Raw genomic sequence first — 27,558 nt, 5'->3', positions numbered from 1 at the left:
GTGGTGTGATGGAAGTGGATAACGTCATAAACTCGTTAGCGTAGGCTGTTGGTGGCATGCAAAGTAGTCGCATGATGTCCAATGTGTATCAAGCTTGCTAAGTAGCTAATTTAGCTAGCTTTTCTGCTGAAGGGGGAGATTGAATGGCATCTCTTTCAAAGATTTACTGACAATAACAGTGACTGTGCAATTCACTGTTAAATAGTAGCCAGTAGCCTGCTCGTGTCCCAGGATAGGATAATTTTTTGACAGGACCATAAGCCATTGTTATCAATGAGTCATGTTATTGTTTATTTTCTGCAGAGCGATCAGACATGTCTACAGCCAAGCACAGGATGCGCGACAAGAAGATGAAGAACCAGCCGATCAACGTCACCTATTCCTCCCAGGGCAGCTCACACTGGAGGAACGGAGGGACACCCCTACAGGTCGAGGCCGTGATCCGTCTCCACATCCAAGGGGCCAGGGGTCCTCTCACTCAGGCCACGCCCAGGAGGGAGCTGGGTCCGGGGCCACCAGAGAGAAGGACAGGGGGCTACTCGCAGGCTCTGCCCAAACACATCACTGGTAAGAACACCTTCCTGCATACAGTTGTCAATGTATTTTAAATGGATGCTCATGTCTTTATGGGTTTTAAAACTGATACAGGCTCTAACTTGAGCACTTCTGCATGTCAATGTTGAACCAGCTGTAAATCAACAGATTATTACACAATTCAAAATGGCATTTAGAATGAGTAAATCATGTCTGATGCTCCAACCCATTGACTCCTAGACAGCTTTTGTGACGTGTGCTGCTGTGTCTCCTCAGCCTCAGCGTTCGCCAAGGCCCGGGCAGCGGAGGTGAACGCCATGTTGACGGCCGTCACCAAGACAACGGGCAGCTCCCATGTGTTTGGAGCTCTTCCTAAACACATGAGGAGGAGGGCCATGAGCCATAACACCAAGAGACTGCCCTGCAGGCTGAGAGACATGGCCAACAACATGGTGGGTTTGTCTAAGTAACACACACACACACACACAGTCACACTCAGTCACACACACAGTCACACACACAGGCTCACAGTCACACGTTCAGTCACACACAGTCACACGCTCACAGTCACACACAGCCCTCACAGTCACACATAAAGTCACACACAGTCACACGCTCACAGTCACACGCTCACAGTCACACGCTCACAGTCACACACAGTCACACGCTCACAGTCACACACAGTCACACACACACACGCTCACAGTCACACATAAAGTGACACACAGTCACACACACACGCTCACAGTCACACACATTCAGTCACAGTCACACACACTCAGTCACAGTCACACTCAGTCACACACACTCAGTCACTGTGAAACACGGCCTCTCTCTCTCTCTTGACTTTAAAGCTTGGTCCCAGATCTGTCTCCTCTGTTATTGTCATGTCCGTACATGGAGGAATGACTGGTCACGTGTAGAGGCGGACTGGTCACGTGTAGAGGCGGACTGGTCGCGTGTAGAGGCGGACTGGTCACTTGTAGAGGCGGACTGGTCACGTGTAGAGGCGGACTGGTCGCGTGTAGAGGCGGACTGGTCACGTGTAGAGGCGGACTGGTCGCGTGTAGATAGAGGCGGACCGGTCGCGTGCAGATAGAGGCGGACCGGGCGCTGCAGATAGAGCGGACCGGGCGCGTGCAGATAGAGCGGACCGGGCGCGTGCAGATAAGCGGACGGGCAGCGTGCAGATAGAGGCGGACCGGGCGTGCAGATAAGCGGACCGGGCGCGTGCAGATAGAGCGGACCGGGCGCGTGCAGATAAGGCGACCGGCCGTGCAGATAAGCGGACCGGGCGCGTGCAGATAGAGCGGACCGGGCAGCGTAGAGCCGGACCGACCGGGCGCGTGTAAGGCGGACCGACCGGGCGCGTGTAAGCGGACCGACCGGGCGCGTGTAAGCGACCGACCGGCACATGTAAGCGGACCGGACCGGGCCGTGTAGAGGCGGACCGACCGGGCGCGTGTAAGCGGACGGACCGGGCGCGTGTAGAGGCGGACCGACCGGGCGCGTGTAAGCGGACCGACCGGCCGTGTAGAGCGGACCGACCGGGCAGGTGTAGAGCGGACCGGACGGGCGCGTAGAAGCGCAGACCGGACCGGGCGCGTGTAGAGCGGACCCGACCGGGCGCGTGTAAGCGGACCGGACGGGCCGTGTAAGGCGGACCGACCGGGCCGTGCAGATAGGGGCGGACCGGGCCGTGCAGATAGGGCGGACCGGGCGCGTGCAGATAGGGGCGACCGGGCCGCGTGCAGATAGGGGCGGACCGGGCGCGGTAACATTCTGTCTGTTTCCTCTCTGGTTCCAGTTGGAGAAGAGTCAGAAGGTGAAGAAGGAGCAGTCTAAGAGCAAGAGTCGTAAAGCTCGGCGTCGCCACGGCAACGTGCTTCTGGAGTTCAACCGTCGCCAGCGGAAGAACCTGTGGCTGGAGACGCACATCTGGCACGCCAAGCGCTTCCACATGGTCAAGAGATGGGGCTACTGTCTGGGAGACGGGCCGACCTACAAGTGTTACAGAGCCTGTTACAGAGCCATGAGCTCCCACTGTCTACTGCAGGTTAGTGTCTTTACACACCTGAGTCTTGTTTTCTTTAGGGCTGGGATATCTGGGGAAGCACTTTTAGGGACAACTGATAGGAAATACATTTTTTTTATTGATTGACTGATTTAAAAAAAATTTTTTATAGGGTCCTGTTGAAATTACTGCTCAGTAAGGTTAGGAGTTCACCAGACCTGGGATAACTCTAGTTTTTAAATATGCTCACAGTGAGGGACATGGAATCACCTTAGCATTTAGCTAGATCACAGTGAGGGACATGGAATCACCTTAGCATTTAGCTAGATCTAGATCACAGTGAGGGACATGAATCACCTTAGCATTTAGCTAGATCTAGATCACAGTGAGGGACATGGAATCACCTTAGCATTTAGCTAGATCACAGTGAGGGACATGGAATCACCTTAGCATTTAGCTAGATCACAGTGAGGGACCTGAATCACCTTAGCATTTAGCTAGATCTAGATCACAGTGAGGGACATGAATCACCTTAGCATTTAGCTAGATCTAGATCACAGTGAGGGACATGAATCACCTTAGCATTTAGCTAGATCTAGATCACAGTGAGGGACATGGAATCACCTTAGCATTTAGCTAGATCTAGATCACAGTGAGGGACATGAATCACCTTAGCATTTAGCTAGATCACAGTGAGGGACATGGAATCACCTTAGCATTTAGCTAGATCACAGTGAGGGACCTGAATCACCTTAGCATTTAGCTAGATCTAGATCACAGTGAGGGACATGAATCACCTTAACATTTATAAGTACAACAGTTTCAGAATGACTAAAATACAGGCATAATATATTACAGTAACACTTGACGTTCTTCTAAATAGGTTTACTGTGGGATCTCTACAATAGTAGTCTCTGTAACAGTTCTAATAGGTTTACTGTGGGATCTCTACAATAGTAGTCTCTATAACAGTTTACTGTGGGATCTCTACAATAGTAGTCTCTATAACAGTTTACTGTGGGATCTCTACAATAGTAGTCTCTGTAACAGTTCTAATAGGTTTACTGTGGGATCTCTACAATAGTAGTCTCTGTAACAGTTTACTGTGGGATCTCTACAATAGTAGTCTCTGTAACAGTTCTAATAGGTTTACTGTGGGATCTCTACAATAGTAGTCTCTGTAACAGTTTACTGTGTGATCTCTACAATAGTAGTCTCTGTAACAGTTTACTGTGGGATCTCTACAATAGTAGTCTCTATAACAGTTTACTGTGGGATCTCTACAATAGTAGTCTCTGTAACAGTTCTAAATAGGTTTACTGTGGGATCTCTACAATAGTAGTCTCTGTAACAGTTTACTGTGGGATCTCTACAATAGTAGTCTCTATAACAGTTTACTGTGGGATCTCTACAATAGTAGTCTCTGTAACAGTTCTAAATAGGTTTACTGTGGGATCTCTACAATAGTAGTCTCTAATAGGTTTGCTGTGTGAGCAGATATGAATACAGCATTTTGGTAAATTAGTCTTTTTGTAGGTTGCCAACCAATAAAATTATATTTTGAAGCGTTAATATGTGTTAATATGTATCCCAAAGTGAATCCTCTGTCGTCATTCCCCCCCTACCCAGGACATGTCGTACTACAGCTGTGTGGAGTTACAGGGCCCAGAGGACCAGCTGTTAGCTACCCTGTCTAAACTAACCAGTAAGGAAGCAGGTGAGTACTGCTTTCGTATTCGCCCCCTTCAACAAAACAAAAACCACAAGGTCAAATCATTGCTTCCGTTTCTAGATGGTACGAGGTAGACGGCCCAAAACCAGATGTGATTGTTTTCAACGAGGGCACAACGGTGAATGGCGTCGCGGCGCGGCGGTGAAGCGCCATCAGACGCCACGGTAGACGGGACTTGCCGTAGTGTTGTTAAATCACCATAGCAACGCGTACCCGTCGTGCTGGCTTGCTTTTGGCGTCCACCCTCCTCCTTGCTTTCTTGTCCCGCTATGCCGACTGGTACGACAGATTTTTTATTTTTATGTCCCTCGTCTTAAAACGTGGCATCAGTCTCGAGAAAATACACGTTTTTTCAGTGTAAAAGTTTTAGATGTGTTGGATTCTATCTTGAAATACATTTATTCATGTTACCATATTAGATCGTATTGATGACTTTACATGTATAATGAAGGTATATGTTGGGGTCAATGGAGGGTGGATAGGAACCAGGTGGTTGGAAAGTTACTGGGTGAGGAAGGGGGAGTACAGATGGCTTACATTCTGTTTTAAAACTCGGTGTTGTTAAATCTCATGGCTCCTAAGGAAGGGGGGGCAAAGGGCAACAGTCTGGTTTCAGTCACTGATAAGGTAGGACAGCTGTGGAGTAGGGAGGAGTGAGGAATTGGGTCGCAGGTCAGGTGAAGTGCGGAGGAACAGTCTGGTTTCAGTCACTGATAAGGTAGGACAGCTATGGACGTGCTACCTGTCCCAGACCTGCTGTTTTCAACTCTCTAGAGACAGCAGGAGCGGTAGAGATACTCTCAAAGATCGGCTATGAAAAAGCCAACTGACACTTACTCTTGAGTTGCTGACCTGTTGAACCCTCGACAACTACTGTGATTATTATTATTTGACCCTGCTGGTCATTTATGAACATTTTAACATCTTGGCCATGTTCTGTTATAATCTCCACCCGGCACAGCCAGAATAGGACTGGCCACCCCTCATAGCCTGGTTCCTCTCTAGGTTTCTTTCTAGGGAGTTTTTCCTAGCCACCCCTCATAGCCTGGTTCCTCTCTAGGTTTCTTCCTAGGTTTTGGCCTTTCTAGGGAGTTTTTCCTAGCCACCCCTCATAGCCTGGTTCCTCTCTAGGTTTCTTCCTAGGTTCTGGCCTTTCTAGAGAGTTTTTCCTAGCCACCGTGCTTCTACACCTGCATTGCTTGCTGTTTGGGGTTTTAGGCTGGGTTTCTGTACAGCACTTTGAGATATCAGCTGATGTAAGAAGGGCTTTATAAATACATTTGATTTGATGTGGAGTAGGGAGGAGTGAGGAATTGGGTCCCAGGTCAGGTGAAGTGAGGAGGAACAGTTTGGTTTCAGTCACACACACACATTTCTACGCCCACTACCACCAGTGAGAGGAACCAATTAAGTTCCTGCCTAGCAACAGAGATGTATTGGCTGTGTAGATGTGGAAGGAGTGGACTCCGCCTAGTAGGACGGTGTAAATATATGTTTTTGTGTAAACATGTCTTTGCAGCTGTTTTGACCCCAGTGGCTGAATAAACTTGGTTTGAGCGTTTTGCTGGTCGTCCGTTTTAGTTTTTCACTCTGTCAGAACCTAACAGTTGGCGCGGTTGTCAGGATTCGCTACGATTTACCATCGAACTAGAGAGTCCGAATCAATGAAACGGGAGCACCGAAAACAAACCTGTTCCTACTTCCTGTTCCTACTTCCTGTTCCTACTTCCTGTTCCTACTTCCTGTTCCTACTCCCTGTTCCTACTTCCTGTTCCTACTTCCTGTTCCTACTTCCTGTTACTACTCCCTGTTACTACTCCCTGTTCCTACTTCCTGTTCCTACTTCCTGTTCCTACTTCCTTCTCCTACTCCCTGTTCCTACTCCCTGTTCCTACTCCCTGTTCCTACTTCCTGTTCCTAGGGGTAAATCCCGAGTGGATTGGTTCCCTACTAGACCCGGAAAAGGGGGAGGTGAAAACCCAGCCGCGGAGGCCGTGAGGCCGCAGTGTGTGTGCGTATGGATAAATTGTTTTGCTTGTCTACTAGTACGGTAGGTTGTAGAGAAGGACAACAGGAGGGAACGTGGACGGTGATAGAACGTTGTCTGTACGTTCTGGAGGAGGGAACGTGGACGGTGATAGAACGTTGTCTGTACTTTCTGGAGGAGGGAACGTGGACGTGATAGAACGTTGTCTGTACGTTCTGGAGGAGAGAATGTGGACGGTGATAGAACGTTGTCTGTACGTTCTGGAGGAGGGAACGTGGACAGTGATAGAACGTTGTCTGTACGTTCTGGAGGAGAGCAACAGGAGGGAACGTGGACGGTGATAGAACGTTGTCTGTACGTTCTGGAGGAGAGCCACAGGAGGGAACGTGGACGGTGATAGAACGTTGTCTGTACGTTCTGGAGGAGGGAACGTGGACGGTGATAGAACGTTGTCTGTACGTTCTGGAGGAGAGCCACAGGAGGGAACGTGGACGGTGATAGAACGTTGTCTGTATGTTCTGGAGGAGGGAACGTGGACGGTGATAGAACGTTGTCTTTACGTTCTGGAGGAGGGAACGTGGACGGTGATAGAACGTTGTCTGTACGTTCTGGAGGAGGGAACGTGGACGGTGATAGAACGTTGTCTGTACGTTCTGGAGGAGGGAACGTGGACGGTGATAGAACGTTGTCTGTACGTTCTGGAGGAGGGAACGTGGACGGTGATAGAACGTTCTCTGCACGTTCTGGAGGAGAGCCACGTTCATGGTTAGAAAAGCTGAAAGTAATTCCTACGTTGTTTGAACATGATTGGCGTGTATTAGCAGTAGCAATAAACAGAAGGTTGGGTTGGTTGATGCCCTATTGGGGGCAGGGAACCGTGACAGATTATGTGGAAATAATAGGAAGACGAGTGTGAATCATTTTGGTAATGTGTGTCGTCAACAACAAGTGATATGTGAAAGCGTGGACACTGGTATAAGACATGAGGCGTCCCGTATTCTCCAGTAGTCAACTGGCAGACGCTTTACTGTTGGTTTTAAAATTCAAGGTATCAGGTGACGTGAACAATTTTTAAAATTTTTAATCGGCACAAATAACCGTAACTACTCTCCGATGGGAAGTAAGGTATCTCTGCTTCTGAGAATGGTTAATAGATGGCGTGTGTTAGAGTGAGGAAAAATGTAAACGCCCTCTGGACACCGTGGAGAAGTGGCTTCAGAAATAACCACCGTTTAAAATGGCATCCGTGATTTCTGACTCTCCTGTAAAAGGGGGAAGTGGAAGAAGGGGGGAAACTATTAGCAAAACCATGGATGTCCTAAAAGAACGGCATAAATCTACCAAATTTTGACTGGAATATTGGGGGGGGGTGGGGGGGGGGGGAATGTAGCAAACAGGATGTAATTGGTCGGCGTTTCCCTGCAGACGGAACATTCCGATGTAATAGATAATTCAGATGGTCTCGTGAGTCGGTCAGTTGGTCCTATGTATTAGATAATTCAGATGGTCTCGTGAGTCGGTCAGTTGGTACGATTGTAATAGATAATTCAGATGGTCTCGTGAGTCGGTCAGTTGGTACGATTGTAATAGATAATTCAGAGATGGTCTCGTGAGTCGGTCAGTTGGTACGATTGTAATAGATAATTCAGATGGTCTCGTGAGTCGGTCAGTTGGTCCAGTGTAATAGATAATTCAGATGGTCTCGTGAGTCGGTCAGTTGGTCCGGTGTATTAGATAATTCAGATGGTCTCGTGAGTCGGTCAGTTGGTACGACTGTAATAGATAATTCAGATGGTCTCGTGAGTCGGTCAGTTGGTACGATTGTAATAGATAATTCAGAGATGGTCTCGTGAGTTGGTCCGGTGTATTAGATAATTCAGATGGTCTCGTGAGTCGGTCAGTTGGTACGATTGTAATAGATAATTCAGAGATGGTGTTGGTCAGTTGGAACAATGACAATAGAAACATCAAGAGCTCAAAATACCAGCGTTTGGATGTCGGCGTTCCATCAACACAAAAGCAAAAACTAACGGAACCAAAAATGTGTAGAAGTACTCCGCCATGGAAAGGACTGGAGTACCTTTTTGATAGAATTTGTACCGTCTGGTTTTGACGGCAGGTTTGAAACCTGTTAATTAAAACGGCTATTGTGGGGGTAGTGGACCAACATTCAGACTGGGATGAAATAGTACAGGAATCTCATTCCTCTCACTTCCCAGCCGGGCTGCTGGTTAATACAGACACAGTGAAAGTCACTAACAGTGGTTTTAACAGCCAAGGAAAGATAAAGAAACAGAGGAAAAGGGAGGTGGACCTGTGCTTTATCTCCATGTTGTGGGACCGTCGGTTATTGGAAGAATGAGTGTACTTGAGCCTACTGCACCTGCCTCGTGCGGAGGGAAGCCTGGAGGGAAGCCTGGAGGGAAGCCTGGGGGGAAGCGTGGAGGGAAGCGTGGAGGGAAGCGTGGAGGGAAGCGTGGAGGGAAGCGTGGAGGGAAGCGTGGAGGGAGCGTGGAGGGAATCGTGGAGGGAATCGTGGAGGGAATCGTGGAGGGAATCGTGGAGGGTGCGTGGAGGGAATCGTGGAGGGAGCGTGGAGGGTGCGTGGAGGGAATCGTGGAGGGAGCGTGGAGGGTGCGTGGAGGGAAGCCTGGAGGGTGCGTGGAGGGAAGCCTGGAGGGTGCGTGGAGGGTGCGTGGAGGGAGCCTGGAGGGAGCCTGGAGGGAAGCCTGGAGGGAATCGTGGAGGGAGCCTGGAGGGAGCCTGGAGGGAGCGTGGAGGGTGCGTGGAGGGTGCGTGGAGGGAGCCTGGAGGGAATCGTGGAGGGAATCGTGGAGGGAAGCGTGGAGGGAGCCTGGAGGGAGCCTGGAGGGAATCGTGGAGGGAGCCTGGAGGGAGCGTGGAGGGAAGCGTGGAGGGAAGCCTGGAGGGAGCCCTGGAGGGAAGCCTGGAGGGAAGCCTGGAGGGAAGCATGGAGGGAATCCTGGAGGGGAACCTGGATGTTTTTGAAGGAGGCAGGAGTGTACTGTGGGATCTAAGTACTAAGTACATAGCGTCTAAGGACATAGCGTCTAAGGACATAGCGTCTAAGGACATAGCGTCTAAGTACATAACGTCTAAGGACATAGCGTTTAAGACGGTGTTTCCATGAGGGTGTTTAGTTACAGATTCTAGCAGCACCGATGTCTGTGCAAACCAAGGCGTTGACGTTACAGGGAATTGGGGAAAGCGGAATTGAATATGACTGGTGGTGGTGGTGGTGGGGAAGAGATTTGTGAGGCTCATGAATTATTAGGGAAGTGAGTAATAGAGTCACTGGGGAACGATACCACTCCTCTGTGTAAAAGTGAAATCATTGAATAGCTCGTAGAGAGGGTGTTGTCATTTCAGACACTATTGGTAACTTTTACTGAGGTGGTTCATCGAAGAAAGTACAACTCTTAAAAGACTAGCTTACAGATTCCTGTATACAGGAAGCCACCTCACCAGAAAGACTAGCTTACAGATTCCTGTATACAGGAAGCCACCTCACCAGAAAGACTAGCTTACAGATTCCTGTATACAGGAAGCCACCTCACCAGAAAGACTAGCTTACAGATTCCTGTATACAGGAAGCCACCTCACCAGAAAGACTAGCTTACAGATTCCTGTATACAGGAAGCCACCTCACCAGAAAGACTAGCTTACAGATTCCTGTATACAGGAAGCCACCTCACCAGAAAGACTAGCTACAGATTCCTGTATACAGGAAGCCAGCTCACCAGAAAGACTAGCTACAGATTCCTGTATACAGGAAGCCACCTCGCCAGAAGGGAAGTTCTCTGTAATAATAGCATCACATCTCCTGCAGACTGTGATTTAAGAAACATGTGACTGAGTGTCGTTATGTTGGATATTCTTACAGCAACACTAATCTCTCATCCGTTTATAACAGCCAGCATTTGGATTGGGTGACGGTAACAGGAAGGTGTCAGAAGGTGGGATTGGGCGGCGGTAACAGGAAGCTGTCAGAAGGTGGGATTGGGCGACGGTAACAGGAAGGTGTCAGAAGGTGGGATTGGGCGACGGTAACAGGAAGGTGTCAGAAGGTGGGACGGTAACAGGAAGGTGTCAGAAGGTGGGATTGGGCGACGGTAACAGGAAGGTGTCAGAAGGTGGGACGGTAACAGGAAGGTGTCAGAAGGTGGGATTGGGCGACGGTAACAGGAAGCTGTCAGAAGGTGGGATTGGGCGACGGTAACAGGAAGGTGTCAGAAGGTGGGATTGGGCGACGGTAACAGGAAGCTGTCAGAAGGTGGGATTGGGCGACGGTAACAGGAAGGTGTCAGAAGGTGGGATTGGGCGACGGTAACAGGAAGGTGTCAGAAGGTGGGACGGTAACAGGAAGGTGTCAGAAGGTGGGATTGGGCGGCGGTAACAGGAAGCTGTCAGAAGGTGGGATTGGGCGACGGTAACAGGAAGGTGTCAGAAGGTGGGATTGGGCGACGGTAACAGGAAGGTGTCAGAAGGTGGGACGGTAACAGGAAGGTGTCAGAAGGTGGGATTGGGCGACGGTAACAGGAAGGTGTCAGAAGGTGGGACGGTAACAGGAAGGTGTCAGAAGGTGGGATTGGGCGACGGTAACAGGAAGGTGTCAGAAGGTGGGACGGTAACAGGAAGGTGTCAGAAGGTGGGATTGGGCGACGGTAACAGGAAGGTGTCAGAAGGTGGGATTGGGTGACGGTAACAGGAAGGTGTCAGAAGGTGGGATTGGGTGACGGTAACAGGAAGGTGGGATTGGGCGACGGTAACAGGAAGGTGTCAGAAGGTGGGATTGGGCGACGGTAACAGGAAGGTGTCAGAGGGTGGGATTGGGCGACGGTAACAGGAAGGTGTCAGAAGGTGGGATTGGGTGACGGTAACAGGAAGGTGCCAGAAGGTGGGATTGGGCGGCGGTAACAGGAAGCTGTCAGAAGGTGGGACGGTAACAGGAAGGTGTCAGAAGGTGGGATTGGGCGACGGTAACAGGAAGGTGTCAGAAGGTGGGACGGTAACAGGAAGGTGTCAGAAGGTGGGATTGGGCGACGGTAACAGGAAGGTGTCAGAAGGTGGGATTGGGTGACGGTAACAGGAAGGTGTCAGAAGGTGGGATTGGGCGACGGTAACAGGAAGGTGTCAGAAGGTGGGATTGGGCGACGGTAACAGGAAGGTGTCAGAAGGTGGGATTGGGTGACGGTAACAGGAAGGTGTCAGAAGGTGGGATTGGGCGACGGTAACAGGAAGGTGTCAGAAGGTGGGATTGGGCGACGGTAACAGGAAGGTGTCAGAAGGTGGGACGGTAACAGGAAGGTGCCAGAAGGTGGGATTGGGTGACGGTAACAGGAAGCTGTCAGAAGGTGGGATTGGGCGACGGTAACAGGAAGGTGTCAGAAGGTGGGATTGGGCGACGGTAACAGGAAGCTGTCAGAAGGTGGGACGGTAACAGGAAGCTGTCAGAAGGTGGGATTGGGTGACGGTAACAGGAAGCTGTCAGAAGGTGGGATTGGGCGACGGTAACAGGAAGGTGTCAGAAGGTGGGATTGGGTGACGGTAACAGGAAGCTGTCAGAAGGTGGGATTGGGCGACGGTAACAGGAAGGTGGGATTGGGTGACGGTAACAGGAAGGTGTCAGAAGGTGGGATTGGGTGACGGTAACAGGAAGGTGTCAGAAGGTGGGATTGGGTGACGGTAACAGGAAGCTGTCAGAAGGTGGGATTGGGTGACGGTAACAGGAAGGTGTCAGAAGGTGGGATTGGGTGACGGTAACAGGAAGGTGTCAGAAGGTGGGATTGGGCGACGGTAACAGGAAGGTGTCAGAAGGTGGGATTGGGTGACGGTAACAGGAAGCTGTCAGAAGGTGGGATTGGGTGACGGTAACAGGAAGGTGTCAGAAGGTGGGACGGTAACAGGAAGGTGTCAGAAGGTGGGATTGGGTGACGGTAACAGGAAGCTGTCAGAAGGTGGGATTGGGTGACGGTAACAGGAAGGTGTCAGAAGGTGGGACGGTAACAGGAAGGTGTCAGAAGGTGGGATTGGGCGACGGTAACAGGAAGGTGTCAGAAGGTGGGATTGGGTGACGGTAACAGGAAGGTGTCAGAAGGTGGGATTGGGTGACGGTAACAGGAAGGTGTCAGAAGGTGGGATTGGGCGACGGTAACAGGAAGGTGTCAGAAGGTGACTGCTTATCAACCGTTGGGACCCAAAGTTTACACTGTAACGAGGGTGTTCACAATGGGGTGAAGGATCGGCCTTGAGATGAGAGATGTTTAGCTAACCTGAGCACAGGGAAGATTTATCCACTGATACCGACTGTAGCAGAACATAGGATGTTATTGGAGATGTTGGTGGCTAGAAAACCAGGTCTGAGTTGGGAGAAAGGTAGGGAGCGTCTGAAAAGTTCAAACCTAGATATATCAGCGAAACCATGGACTTTAGTAACTATATTAACAGTATGGAACTGGACTATAGAAACAGTATGGAACTGGGCTATAGTAACTATAGTAACAGTATGGAACTGGACTATAGTAACTATAGTAACAGTATGAAACTGGGCTATAGTAACTATAGTAACAGTATGGAACTGGGCTATAGTAACTATAGTAACAGCATGGAACTGGGCTATAGTAACTATAGTAACAGTATGGAACTGGACTATAGTAACTATAGTAACAGCATGGAACTGGGCTATAGTAACTATAGTAACAGTATGGAACTGGGCTATAGTAACTATAGTAACAGTATGGAACTGGACTATAGTAACAGCATGGAACTGGACTATAGTAACTATAGTAACAGTATGGAACTGGGCTATAGTAACTATAGTAACAGTATGGAACTGGGCTATAGTAACTATAGTAACAGCATGGAACTGGACTATAGTAACAGTATGGAACTGGGCTATAGTAACTATAGTAACAGCATGGAACTGGACTATAGTAACAGTATGGAACTGGACTATAGTAACTATAGTAACAGCATGGAACTGGACTATAGTAACAGTATGGAACTGGACTATAGTAACTATAGTAACACTATGGAACTGGGCTATAGAAACTATAGTAACAGTATGGAACTGGACTATAGTAACAGTATGGAACTGGACTATAGTAACTATAGTAACAGCATGGAACTGGACTATAGTAACTATAGTAACAGTATGGAACTGGACTATAGTAACTATAGTAACAGCATGGAACTGGACTATAGTAACTATAGTAACAGTATGGAACTGGGCTATAGTAACTATAGTAACAGCATGGAACTGGACTATAGTAACAGCATGGAACTGGACTATAGTAACTATAGTAACAGTATGGAACTGGACTATAGTAACTATAGTAACAGTATGGAACTGGACTATAGTAACAGCATGGAACTGGACTATAGTAACTATAGTAACAGCATGGAACTGGACTATAGTAACTATAGTAACAGCATGGAACTGGACTATAGTAACTATAGTAACAGTATGGAACTGGACTATAGTAACAGCATGGAACTGGACTATAGTAACTATAGTAACAGCATGGAACTGGACTATAGTAACTATAGTAACAGTATGGAACTGGACTATAGTAACTATAGTAACAGCATGGAACTGGACTATAGTAACTATAGTAACAGTATGGAACTGGACTATAGTAACTATAGTAACAGTATGGAACTGGACTATAGTAACAGTATGGAACTGGACTATAGTAACTATAGTAACAGCATGGAACTGGACTATAGTAACTATAGTAACAGCATGGAACTGGACTATAGTAACTATAGTAACAGCATGGAACTGGACTATAGTAACTATAGTAACAGTATGGAACTGGACTATAGTAACTATAGTAACAGTATGGAACTGGACTATAGTAACAGTATGGAACTGGACTATAGTAACAGTATGGAACTGGACTATAGTAACTATAGTAACAGCATGGAACTGGACTATAGTAACTATAGTAACAGTATGGAACTGGACTATAGTAACAGTATGGAACTGGACTATAGTAACTATAGTAACAGCATGGAACTGGACTATAGTAACTATAGTAACAGCATGGAACTGGACTATAGTAACTATAGTAACAGTATGGAACTGGACTATAGTAACTATAGTAACAGTATGGAACTGGACTATAGTAACAGTATGGAACTGGACTATAGTAACAGTATGGAACTGGACTATAGTAACTATAGTAACAGCATGGAACTGGACTATAGTAACTATAGTAACAGCATGGAACTGGACTATAGTAACTATAGTAACAGCATGGAACTGGACTATAGTAACTATAGTAACAGTATGGAACTGGACTATAGTAACTATAGTAACAGCATGGAACTGGACTATAGTAACTATAGTAACAGTATGGAACTGGACTATAGTAACAGTATGGAACTGGGCTATAGTAACTATAGTAACAGTATGGAACTGGACTATAGTAACTATAGTAACAGCATGGAACTGGGCTATAGTAACAGCATGGAACTGGACTATAGTAACTATAGTAACAGTATGGAACTGGGCTATAGTAACTATAGTAACAGCATTGAACTGGACTATAGTAACTATAGTAACAGCATGGAACTGGACTATAGTAACAGTATGGAACTGGACTATAGTAACAGCATGGAACTGGACTATAGTAACAGTATGGAACTGGACTATAGTAACAGTATGGAACTGGACTATAGTAACAGTATGGAACTGGACTATAGTAACAGTATGGAACTGGACTATAGTAACTATAGTAACAGCATGGAACTGGACTATAGTAACTATAGTAACAGCATGGAACTGGACTATAGTAACTATAGTAACAGTATGGAACTGGACTATAGTAACTATAGAAACAGCATGGAACTGGGCTATAGTAACTATAGTAACAGTATGGAACTGGGCTATAGTAACTATAGTAACAGCATTGAACTGGACTATAGTAACTATAGTAACAGCATGGAACTGGACTATAGTAACAGTATGGAACTGGACTATAGTAACAGTATGGAACTGGACTATAGAAACAGCATGGAACTGGGCTATAGTAACTATAGTAACAGTATGGAACTGGGCTATAGTAACTATAGTAACAGTATGGAACTGGACTATAGTAACAGCATGGAACTGGACTATAGTAACTATAGTAACAGCATGGAACTGGACTATAGTAACTATAGTAACAGTATGGAACTGGGCTATAGTAACTATAGTAACAGTATGGAACTGGACTATAGAAACTATAGTAACAGTATGGAACTGGACTATAGTAACTATAGTAACAGTATGGAACTGGGCTATAGTAACTATAGTAACAGTATGGAACTGGACTATAGTAACTATAGTAACACTATGGAACTGGACTATAGAAACAGTATGGAACTGGACTATAGTAACTATAGTAACAGCATGGAACTGGACTATAGTAACTATAGTAACAGTATGGAACTGGACTATAGTAACAGTATGGAACTGGACTATAGTAACTATAGTAACAGCATGGAACTGGACTATAGTAACTATAGTAACAGCATGGAACTGGACTATAGTAACTATAGTAACAGTATGGAACTGGACTATAGTAACTATAGTAACAGTATGGAACTGGACTATAGTAACAGTATGGAACTGGACTATAGTAACAGTATGGAACTGGACTATAGTAACTATAGTAACAGCATGGAACTGGACTATAGTAACTATAGTAACAGCATGGAACTGGACTATAGTAACTATAGTAACAGCATGGAACTGGACTATAGTAACTATAGTAACAGTATGGAACTGGACTATAGTAACTATAGTAACAGCATGGAACTGGACTATAGTAACTATAGTAACAGTATGGAACTGGACTATAGTAACAGTATGGAACTGGGCTATAGTAACTATAGTAACAGTATGGAACTGGACTATAGTAACTATAGTAACAGCATGGAACTGGGCTATAGTAACAGCATGGAACTGGACTATAGTAACTATAGTAACAGTATGGAACTGGGCTATAGTAACTATAGTAACAGCATTGAACTGGACTATAGTAACTATAGTAACAGCATGGAACTGGACTATAGTAACAGTATGGAACTGGACTATAGTAACAGCATGGAACTGGACTATAGTAACAGTATGGAACTGGACTATAGTAACAGTATGGAACTGGACTATAGTAACAGTATGGAACTGGACTATAGTAACAGTATGGAACTGGACTATAGTAACTATAGTAACAGCATGGAACTGGACTATAGTAACTATAGTAACAGCATGGAACTGGACTATAGTAACTATAGTAACAGTATGGAACTGGACTATAGTAACTATAGAAACAGCATGGAACTGGGCTATAGTAACTATAGTAACAGTATGGAACTGGGCTATAGTAACTATAGTAACAGCATTGAACTGGACTATAGTAACTATAGTAACAGCATGGAACTGGACTATAGTAACAGTATGGAACTGGACTATAGTAACAGTATGGAACTGGACTATAGAAACAGCATGGAACTGGGCTATAGTAACTATAGTAACAGTATGGAACTGGGCTATAGTAACTATAGTAACAGTATGGAACTGGACTATAGTAACAGCATGGAACTGGACTATAGTAACTATAGTAACAGCATGGAACTGGACTATAGTAACTATAGTAACAGTATGGAACTGGGCTATAGTAACTATAGTAACAGTATGGAACTGGACTATAGAAACTATAGTAACAGTATGGAACTGGACTATAGTAACTATAGTAACAGTATGGAACTGGGCTATAGTAACTATAGTAACAGTATGGAACTGGACTATAGTAACTATAGTAACACTATGGAACTGGACTATAGAAACAGTATGGAACTGGACTATAGTAACTATAGTAACAGTATGGAACTGGACTATAGTAACAGCATGGAACTGGACTATAGTAACTATAGTAACAGTATGGAACTGGACTATAGAAACAGTATGGAACTGGACTATAGTAACTATAGTAACAGTATGGAACTGGACTATATTAACAGTATGGAACTGGGCTATAGTAACTATATTAACAGTATGGAACTGGACTATAGTAACTATAGTAACAGTATGGAACTGGACTCTAGTAACAGTATGGAACTGGACTATAGTAACTATAGTAACAGCATGGAACTGGACTATAGTAACTATAGTAACAGTATGGAACTGGGCTATAGTAACTATAGTAACAGTATGGAACTGGACTATAGTAACAGCATGGAACTGGACTATAGTAACTATAGTAACAGCATGGAACTGGACTATAGTAACTATAGTAACAGTATGGAACTGGACTATAGTAACAGCATGGAACTGGACTATAGTAACTATAGTAACAGTATGGAACTGGACTATAGTAACAGTATGGAACTGGACTATAGTAACAGCATGGAACTGGACTATAGTAACTATAGTAACAGTATGGAACTGGACTATAGTAACAGCATGGAACTGGACTATAGTAACTATAGTAACAGCATGGAACTGGACTATAGTAACTATAGTAACAGTATGGAACTGGACTATAGTAACAGCATGGAACTGGACTATAGTAACTATAGTAACAGTATGGAACTGGACTATAGTAACAGCATGGAACTGGGCTATAGTAACTATAGTAACAGCATGGAACTGGACTATAGTAACTATAGTAACAGTATGGAACTGGGCTATAGTAACAGTATGGAACTGGGCTATAGTAACTATAGTAACAGCATGGAACTGGACTATAGTAACTATAGTAACAGTATGGAACTGGACTATAGTAACTATAGTAACAGTATGGAACTGGGCTATAGTAACTATAGTAACAGCATTGAACTGGACTATAGTAACTATAGTAACAGCATGGAACTGGACTATAGTAACAGTATGGAACTGGGCTATAGAAACTATAGTAACAGTATGGAACTGGACTATAGTAACTATAGTAACAGTATGGAACTGGGCTATAGTAACTATAGTAACAGCATGGAACTGGACTATAGTAACAGTATGGAACTGGACTATAGTAACTATAGTAACAGCATGGAACTGGACTATAGTAACTATAGTAACAGTATGGAACTGGACTATAGTAACTATAGTAACAGTATGGAACTGGACTATAGTAACAGTATGGAACTGGACTATAGTAACTATAGTAACAGCATGGAACTGGACTATAGTAACTATAGTAACAGTATGGAACTGGGCTATAGTAACTATAGTAACAGTATGAAACTGGGCTATAGTAACTATAGTAACAGTATGGAACTGGGCTATAGTAACTATAGTAACAGCATGGAACTGGGCTATAGTAACTATAGTAACAGCATGGAACTGGACTATAGTAACTATAGTAACAGCATGGAACTGGACTATAGTAACTATAGTAACAGTATGGAACTGGGCTATAGTAACTATAGTAACAGTATGGAACTGGGCTATAGTAACTATATTAACAGTATGGAACTGGACTATAGTAACTATAGTAACAGCATGGAACTGGGCTATAGTAACTATAGTAACAGCATGGAACTGGACTATAGTAACTATAGTAACAGTATGGAACTGGACTATAGTAACTATAGTAACAGTATGGAACTGGGCTATAGTAACAGTATGGAACTGGGCTATAGTAACTATAGTAACAGTATGGAACTGGGCTATAGTAACTATAGTAACAGCATGGAACTGGACTATAGTAACTATAGTAACAGCATGGAACTGGGCTATAGTAACTATAGTAACAGCATGGAACTGGACTATAGTAACTATAGTAACAGTATGGAACTGGACTATAGTAACTATAGTAACAGTATGGAACTGGACTATAGTAACAGTATGGAACTGGACTATAGTAACTATAGTAACAGTATGGAACTGGACTATAGTAACTATAGTAACAGCATGGAACTGGACTATAGTAACTATAGTAACAGCATGGAACTGGACTATAGTAACAGCATGGAACTGGACTATAGTAACTATAGTAACAGTATGGAACTGGACTATAGTAACTATAGTAACAGCATGGAACTGGACTATAGTAACTATAGTAACAGCATGGAACTGGACTATAGTAACTATAGTAACAGTATGGAACTGGACTATAGTAACAGCATGGAACTGGACTATAGTAACTATAGTAACAGTATGGAACTGGACTATAGTAACTATAGTAACAGTATGGAACTGGACTATAGTAACTATAGTAACAGTATGGAACTGGACTATAGTAACTATAGTAACGGTATGGAACTGGACTATAGTAACAGCATGGAACTGGGCTATAGTAACTATAGTAACAGCATGGAACTGGACTATAGTAACTATAGTAACAGTATGGAACTGGACTATAGTAACAGTATGGAACTGGGCTATAGTAACTATAGTAACAGCATGGAACTGGACTATAGTAACAGTATGGAACTGGACTATAGTAACTATAGTAACAGCATGGAACTGGACTATAGTAACTATAGTAACAGCATGGAACTGGACTATAGTAACTATAGTAACAGCATGGAACTGGACTATAGTAACTATAGTAACAGTATGGAACTGGACTATAGTAACAGCATGGAACTGGACTATAGTAACTATAGTAACAGTATGGAACTGGACTATAGTAACAGCATGGAACTGGGCTATAGAAACAGCATGGAACTGGGCTATAGTAACTATAGTAACAGTATGGAACTGGGCTATACTAACTATAGTAACAGTATGGAACTGGACTATAGTAACAGTATGGAACTGGACTATAGAAACAGCATGGAACTGGGCTATAGTAACTATAGTAACAGCATGGAACTGGACTATAGTAACTATAGTAACAGCATGGAACTGGGCTATAGTAACTATAGTAACAGTATGGAACTGGACTATAGTAACAGTATGGAACTGGACTATAGTAACAGTATGGAACTGGGCTATAGTAACTATAGTAACAGTATGGAACTGGACTATAGTAACTATAGTAACAGTATGGAACTGGACTATAGTAACAGCATGGAACTGGACTATAGTAACTATAGTAACAGCATGGAACTGGGCTATAGAAACTATAGTAACAGTATGGAACTGGGCTATAGAAACTATAGTAACAGTATGGAACTGGACTATAGTAACAGCATGGAACTGGACTATAGTAACTATAGTAACAGTATGGAACTGGACTATAGTAACAGCATGGAACTGGACTATAGTAACTATAGTAACAGTATGGAACTGGACTATAGTAACAGCATGGAACTGGACTATAGTAACAGCATGGAACTGGACTATAGTAACTATAGTAACAGTATGGAACTGGACTATAGTAACTATAGTAACAGTATGGAACTGGACTATAGTAACAGTATGGAACTGGGCTATAGAAACTATAGTAACAGTATGGAACTGGACTATAGTAACAGCATGGAACTGGACTATAGTAACAGCATGGAACTGGACTATAGTAACTATAGTAACAGTATGGAACTGGACTATAGTAACTATAGTAACAGCATGGAACTGGACTATAGTAACTATAGTAACAGCATGGAACTGGACTATAGTAACTATAGTAACAGTATGGAACTGGACTATAGTAACAGCATGGAACTGGACTATAGTAACTATAGTAACAGCATGGAACTGGACTATAGTAACTATAGTAACAGTATGGAACTGGACTATAGTAACACTATGGAACTGGGCTATAGTAACTATAGTAACAGTATGGAACTGGACTATAGTAACAGCATGGAACTGGACTATAGTAACAGTATGGAACTGGGCTATAGTAACTATATTAACAGCATGGAACTGGACTATAGTAACTATAGTAACAGTATGGAACTGGACTATAGTAACTATAGTAACAGCATGGAACTGGACTATAGTAACTATAGTAACAGTATGGAACTGGACTATAGTAACAGCATGGAACTGGACTATAGAAACAGCATGGAACTGGGCTATAGTAACAGTATGGAACTGGACTATAGAAACAGCATGGAACTGGGCTATAGTAACTATAGTAACAGCATGGAACTGGACTATAGTAACTATAGTAACAGCATGGAACTGGACTATAGTAACTATAGTAACAGTATGGAACTGGACTATAGTAACAGTATGGAACTGGACTATAGTAACTATAGTAACAGTATGGAACTGGACTATAGAAACAGCATGGAACTGGGCTATAGTAACTATAGTAACAGTATGGAACTGGACTATAGTAACAGTATGGAACTGGACTATAGTAACTATAGTAACAGCATGGAACTGGACTATAGTAACTATAGTAACAGTATGGAACTGGACTATAGTAACTATAGTAACAGTATGGAACTGGACTATAGTAACTATAGTAACAGTATGGAACTGGACTATAGTAACAGCATGGAACTGGACTATAGTAACTATAGTAACAGCATGGAACTGGACTATAGTAACTATAGTAACAGTATGGAACTGGACTATAGTAACTATAGTAACAGTATGGAACTGGACTATAGTAACTATAGTAACAGCATGGAACTGGACTATAGTAACAGCATGGAACTGGACTATAGTAACTATAGTAACAGTATGGAACTGGACTATACTAACTATAGTAACAGTATGGAACTGGACTATAGTAACTATAGTAACAGTATGGAACTGGACTATAGTAACTATAGTAACAGTATGGAACTGGACTATAGTAACTATAGTAACAGTATGGAACTGGACTATAGTAACTATAGTAACAGTATGGAACTGGACTATACTAACTATAGTAACAGTATGGAACTGGGCTATAGTAACTATAGTAACAGCATGGAACTGGACTATAGTAACTATAGTAACAGTATGGAACTGGGCTATAGTAACAGTATGGAACTGGACTATAGTAACTATAGTAACAGCATGGAACTGGACTATAGTAACTATAGTAACAGTATGGAACTGGACTATAGTAACTATAGTAACAGCATGGAACTGGACTATAGTAACTATAGTAACAGCATGGAACTGGACTATAGTAACTATAGTAACAGCATGGAACTGGACTATAGTAACTATAGTAACAGCATGGAACTGGGCTATAGTAACAGCATGGAACTGGACTATAGTAACTATAGTAACAGTATGGAACTGGACTATAGTAACTATAGTAACAGTATGGAACTGGGCTATAGTAACTATAGTAACAGCATGGAACTGGACTATAGTAACTATAGTAACAGCATGGAACTGGACTATAGTAACTATAGTAACACTATGGAACTGGACTATAGTAACTATAGTAACAGCATGGAACTGGACTATAGTAACTATAGTAACAGCATGGAACTGGACTATAGTAACTGAAGGAGCAGCAGTAGTAGTGGTGAGTGTGAGTGAGCATAGTGTGATTTATAGATCAGAGGCCATACGTCTCGGAGGTGGAAACATACAAATCCACTGAGAATGTTAATCATGTATCGTTTTCTGCTCATTTAGAAGTATTGTAAGAGTTGACTCTGCCTGGTAGGAGGTTATAAATATATGTGTTTGTGTAATCATGTTTTTAGCAGCTGGTGAATTAACTTGGTATGAGCTTTTCCTGGTCGTCCGTTAGGTTCTGACAAACCGAGTGGAAAAACTAACTGATGGTACGAGGTAGGCGGCCAAAACCAGATGTGATTGTTTTCAACGAGAGCACGGCGGTGAATGGCGGTTGAGGCACGGCGGTGAACGCCATCAGCCGCCACGGTAGACGGGACTTGCCACCAGAGTTAAAAATATTTAAACTTTTGCCATCTGCCGCAGTGTTGTTTTCTAACCAGATGTTGATATGCACTGTTTAGTGGAATCACCATAGCAACGCGTACCGTTGTGCTGGCTTGCTTTTGCAGCCACCCTCTGTTACGTCCTGACCAGTAAAAAGGGGTTGTTTGTTATTGTAGTTTGGTCAGGGCGTGGCAGGCGGGTGTTTTGTTTAGTGTGTTTCGTTTTTTTTGGGGGGGCAATGTTCTATGTTAGTATATTTCTATGTCTGTGTCTATTTAGTCTATTTCTATGTTAGAAGCAGCTCTTCTTCGTTGCTTTTGATTGGAGGCCACATTTAAGGAAGTTTTTTTTTTTTTTGGTCCCTGTGTTGGTGGGTAGTTGTTCCGTGTTTAGCGTGTTGCCGTACAGGACTGTCTTCGTCGGTGTTTTGTTATTTTGTTCAGTGTTCACGTTGCCTTCTCAATAGAAGATGAGTATTCACATTCCCGCTGCGTTTTGGTCTAATCCATACGACAAACGTTACACCCTCCTCCTTGCTTTCTTGTCCCGCTATGCCGACTGGTACGACAGATTTTTTATTATGTCCCTCGTCTAAAACGTGGCATCAGTCTCGAGAAAATACAAGTTTTTCAGTATAAAAGTTAAAAAAAATACTAGTTTTTCAGTGTAAAAGTTTTTCAAAAACTATAAAAGTTAAAAAAAAAATACTAGTTTTTCAGTATAAAAGTTTGAAATTATTTAACCAACTGTACGAAAAGCTGTGTAATTGTTTCTTCGAGTCGGGTGGTCTAACAAATATGTTTCTCTTGCTTTACGGTGTTATTGCTGATGACATCTGTTGTACCTGCAGGGCCTACGTTTGCAGCAGCCATGTGTGTGTCAGGCAGGAAACAGGGCAGCGTGGTGGTGTACAGAGCAGGACAGTACCCTCTCCAGCCCCTGGGGCCTGTCACGTTCCTCTGGAGACCCAGAGCACAGGGCCGGGGCCAGGAGGACCAAGGCTCCCAGGGATCAACACACAGACAGCTGTGGATCTGGGCTCATCCCACCATGAAAACGGTCAGAGGGACTAATATGCAGAATCAATCAGTAGTAGAAGTATTGAACAACCATTTAACTATTCATTGATGGTGTAATGTCTTGATTGTTGTCTATAATCTGGTCCAATCAGATGTCCCCTTTGGGATCGGTAAAGTACTATCCAATCAGATGTCCCCTTTTGGGATCGGTAAAGTACTATCCAATCAGATGTCCCCTTTTGGGATCGGTAAAGTACTATCCAATCAGATGTCCCCTTTGGGATCGGTAAAGTACTATCCAATCAGATGTCCCCTTTTGGGATCGGTAAAGTACTATCCAATCAGATGTCCCCTTTTGGGATCGGTAAAGTACTATCCAATCAGATGTCCCCTTTGGGATCGGTAAAGTACTATCCAATCAGATGTCCCCTTTTGGGATCGGTAAAGTACTATCCAATCAGATGTCCCCTTTGGGATCGGTAAAAGTACTATCCAATCAGATGTCCCCTTTGGGATCGGTAAAGTACTATCCAATCAGATGTCCCCTTTTAGGATCGGTAAAGTACTATCCAATCAGATGTCCCCTTTTAGGATCGGTAAAGTACTATCCAATCAGATGTCCCCTTTTGGGATCGGTAAAGTACTATCCAATCAGATGTCCCCTTTGGGATCGGTAAAAGTACTATCCAATCAGATGTCCCCTTTGGGATCGGTAAAGTACTATCCAATCAGATGTCCCCTTTTAGGATCGGTAAAGTACTATCCAATCAGATGTCCCCTTTTAGGATCGGTAAAGTACTATCCAATCAGATGTCCCCTTTTAGGATCGGTAAAGTACTGCTGTGCTCTGTGTCGTGACTGTGTTGTGACTGTGTTGTGACTGTGCTCTGTGTCGTGACTGTGCTCTGTGTCGTGACTGTGCTCTGTGTCGTGACTGTGCTCTGTGTCGTGACTGTGCTCTGTGTCGTGGCTGTGCTCTGTGTCGTGGCTGTGCTCTGTGTCGTGGCTGTGCACTGTGTCGTGACTGTGCTCTGTGTCGTGACTGTGCTCTGTGTCGTGGCTGTGCTCTGTGTCGTGGCTGTGCTCTGTGTCGTGGCTGTGCTCTGTGTCGTGGCTGTGCTCTGTGTCGTGGCTGTGCTCTGTGTCGTGACTGTGCTCTGTGTCGTGTCTGTGCTCTGTGTCGTGACTGTGCTCTGTGTCGTGGCTGTGCTCTGTGTCGTGGCTGTGCTCTGTGTCGTGACTGTGCTCTGTGTCGTGACTGTGCTCTGTGTCGTGACTGTGCTCTGTGTCATGACTGTGCTCTGTGTCGTGACTGTGCTCTGTGTCGTGACTGTGCTCTGTGTCGTGGCTGTGCACTGTGTCGTGGCTGTGCTCTGTGTCGTGACTGTGCTCTGTGTCGTGGCTGTGCTCTGTGTCGTGACTGTGCTCTGTGTCGTGACTGTGTTGTGACTGTGCTCTGTGTGGTGACTGTGCTCTGTGTCGTGACTGTGCTCTGTGTCGTGACTGTGCTCTGTGCTCTGCGTCAGGACCTCCTCCCAGAGCTGCAGGCTGTCTGTCAGTGTTCTGAGGCTGTACTTCCACCTGGTCCGGTGGAGCACCCGGTCCCACAGCCAGCCCCTACCCCCACCTTGGGCCCTGGTCCTGGGGCTTGTCCTGAGGCGGTGCGGGCCTCGGGTTCTGGTTCTAAGAGGAAGTGGTCCTCCAGGGAGCCTGAGGCTGCAGGTCCACCAGCCAAGAAGCTCCTGGGATACAGTACCATGTCTTCTACCACACCCGTCACCTGGAGGTCCAGTACCACTGGCATAGCCATCAGGTTGGTTCTGACTGGTATAGTCCATCGGGTTGGTTCTGACTGGTAGAGTCCATCGGGTTGGTTCTGACTGGTAGAGTCCATCGGGTTGGTTCTGATTGGTATAGTCCATCGGGTTGGTTCTGACTGGTATAGTCCATCGGGTTGGTTCTGACTGGTAGAGTCCATCGGGTTGGTTCTGACTGGTAGAGTCCATCGGGTTGGTTCTGACTGGTAGAGTCCATCGGGTTGGTTCTGACTGGTAGAGTCCATCGGGTTGGTTCTGACTGGTAGAGTCCATCGGGTTGGTTCTGACTGGTATAGTCCATCGGGTTGGTTCTGACTGGTAGAGTCCATCGGGTTGGTTCTGACTGGTATAGTCCATCGGGTTGGTTCTGACTGGTATAGTCCATCGGGTTGGTTCTGGCTGGTAGAGTCCATCGGGTTGGTTCCGACTGGTAGAGTCCATCGGGGTTGGTTCTGACTGGTAGAGTCCATCGGGTTGGTTCTGACTGGTAGAGTCCATCGGGTTGGTTCTGACTGGTAGAGTCCATCGGGTTGGTTCTGACTGGTAGAGTCCATCGGGTTGGTTCTGACTGGTAGAGTCCATCGGGTTGGTTCTGACTGGTATAGTCCAGCAGGTTGGTTCTGACTGGTATAGTCCATCGGGTTGGTTCTGACTGCTTCTGACTGGTATAGTCCAGCAGGTTGGTTCTGACTGGTAGAGTCCATCAGGTTGGTTCTGACTGGTATAGTCCATCGGGTTGGTTCTGACTGCTTCTGACTGGTATAGTCCATCGGGTTGGTTCTGACTGGTTCTGACTGGTATAGTCCATCAGGTTGGTTCTGACTGGTAGAGTCCATCGGGTTGGTTCTGACTGGTATAGTCCATCGGGTTGGTTCTGACTGCTTCTGACTGGTATAGTCCAGCAGGTTGGTTCTGACTGGTATAGTCCATCGGGTTGGTTCTGACTGCTTCTGACTGGTATAGTCCATCGGGTTGGTTCTGACTGGTTCTGACTGGTATAGTCCATCAGGTTGGTTCTGACTGGTAGAGTCCATCGGGTTGGTTCTGACTGGTATAGTCCATCAGGTTGGTTCTGACTGGTATAGTCCATCGGGTTGGTTCTGACTGGTATAGTCCAGCAGGTTGGTTCTGACTGGTATAGTCCATCGGGTTGGTTCTGACTGGTAGAGTCCATCGGGTTGGTTCTGACTGCTTCCACTGGTATAGTCCATCGGGTTGGTTCTGACTGGTAGAGTCCATCAGGTTGGTTCTGACTGGTAGAGTCCACCGGGTTGGTTCTGACTGGTAGAGTCCATCGGGTTGATTCTGACTGGTAGAGTCCATCAGGTTGGTTCTGACTGGTAGAGTCCATCGGGTTGGTTCTGACTGGTAGAGTCCATCAGGTTGGTTCTGACTGCTTCCACTGGTATAGTCCATCGGGTTGGTTCTGACTGGTAGAGTCCATCGGGTTGGTTCTGACTGGTATAGTCCACCGGGTTGGTTCTGACTGGTATAGTCCATCGGGTTGGTTCTGACTGGTGGAGTCCATCGGGTTGGTTCTGACTGGTAGAGTCCATCGGGTTGGTTCTGACTGGTAGAGTCCATCGGGTTGGTTCTGACTGGTAGAGTCCATCAGGTTGGTTCTGACTGGTAGAGTCCATCAGGTTGGTTCTGACTGGTAGAGTCCATCGGGTTGGTTCTGACTGGTAGAGTCCATCGG

At 45.0% G+C, this 27,558-nt stretch overlaps 1 protein-coding gene across 1 annotated transcript; it reads left to right on the top strand.

Annotated features, from left to right (window-relative positions):
- The first annotated feature begins 314 nt into the window (after positions 1-314).
- LOC123723782 (ribonucleases P/MRP protein subunit POP1-like) lies at positions 315-26,009 on the top strand. The gene is made up of 6 exons (XM_045711327.1): positions 315-567; positions 811-986; positions 2,342-2,590; positions 4,178-4,265; positions 23,874-24,082; positions 25,569-26,009. The coding sequence occupies exons 1-6, from the start codon at positions 315-317 to the stop codon at positions 25,899-25,901; spliced, it is 1,308 nt and encodes a 435-aa protein (XP_045567283.1). The 3' UTR covers positions 25,902-26,009.
- Positions 26,010-27,558: the final 1,549 nt, after the last annotated feature.

The sequence above is a fragment of the Salmo salar genome, unplaced genomic scaffold (assembly GCF_905237065.1).
Source record: "Salmo salar unplaced genomic scaffold, Ssal_v3.1, whole genome shotgun sequence".
Taxonomy (NCBI): Eukaryota; Metazoa; Chordata; class Actinopteri; order Salmoniformes; family Salmonidae; genus Salmo; species Salmo salar.
The sequence above is the reverse complement of the archived record's forward strand: the minus strand, read 5'-3'. Positions and strand labels throughout refer to the sequence as shown.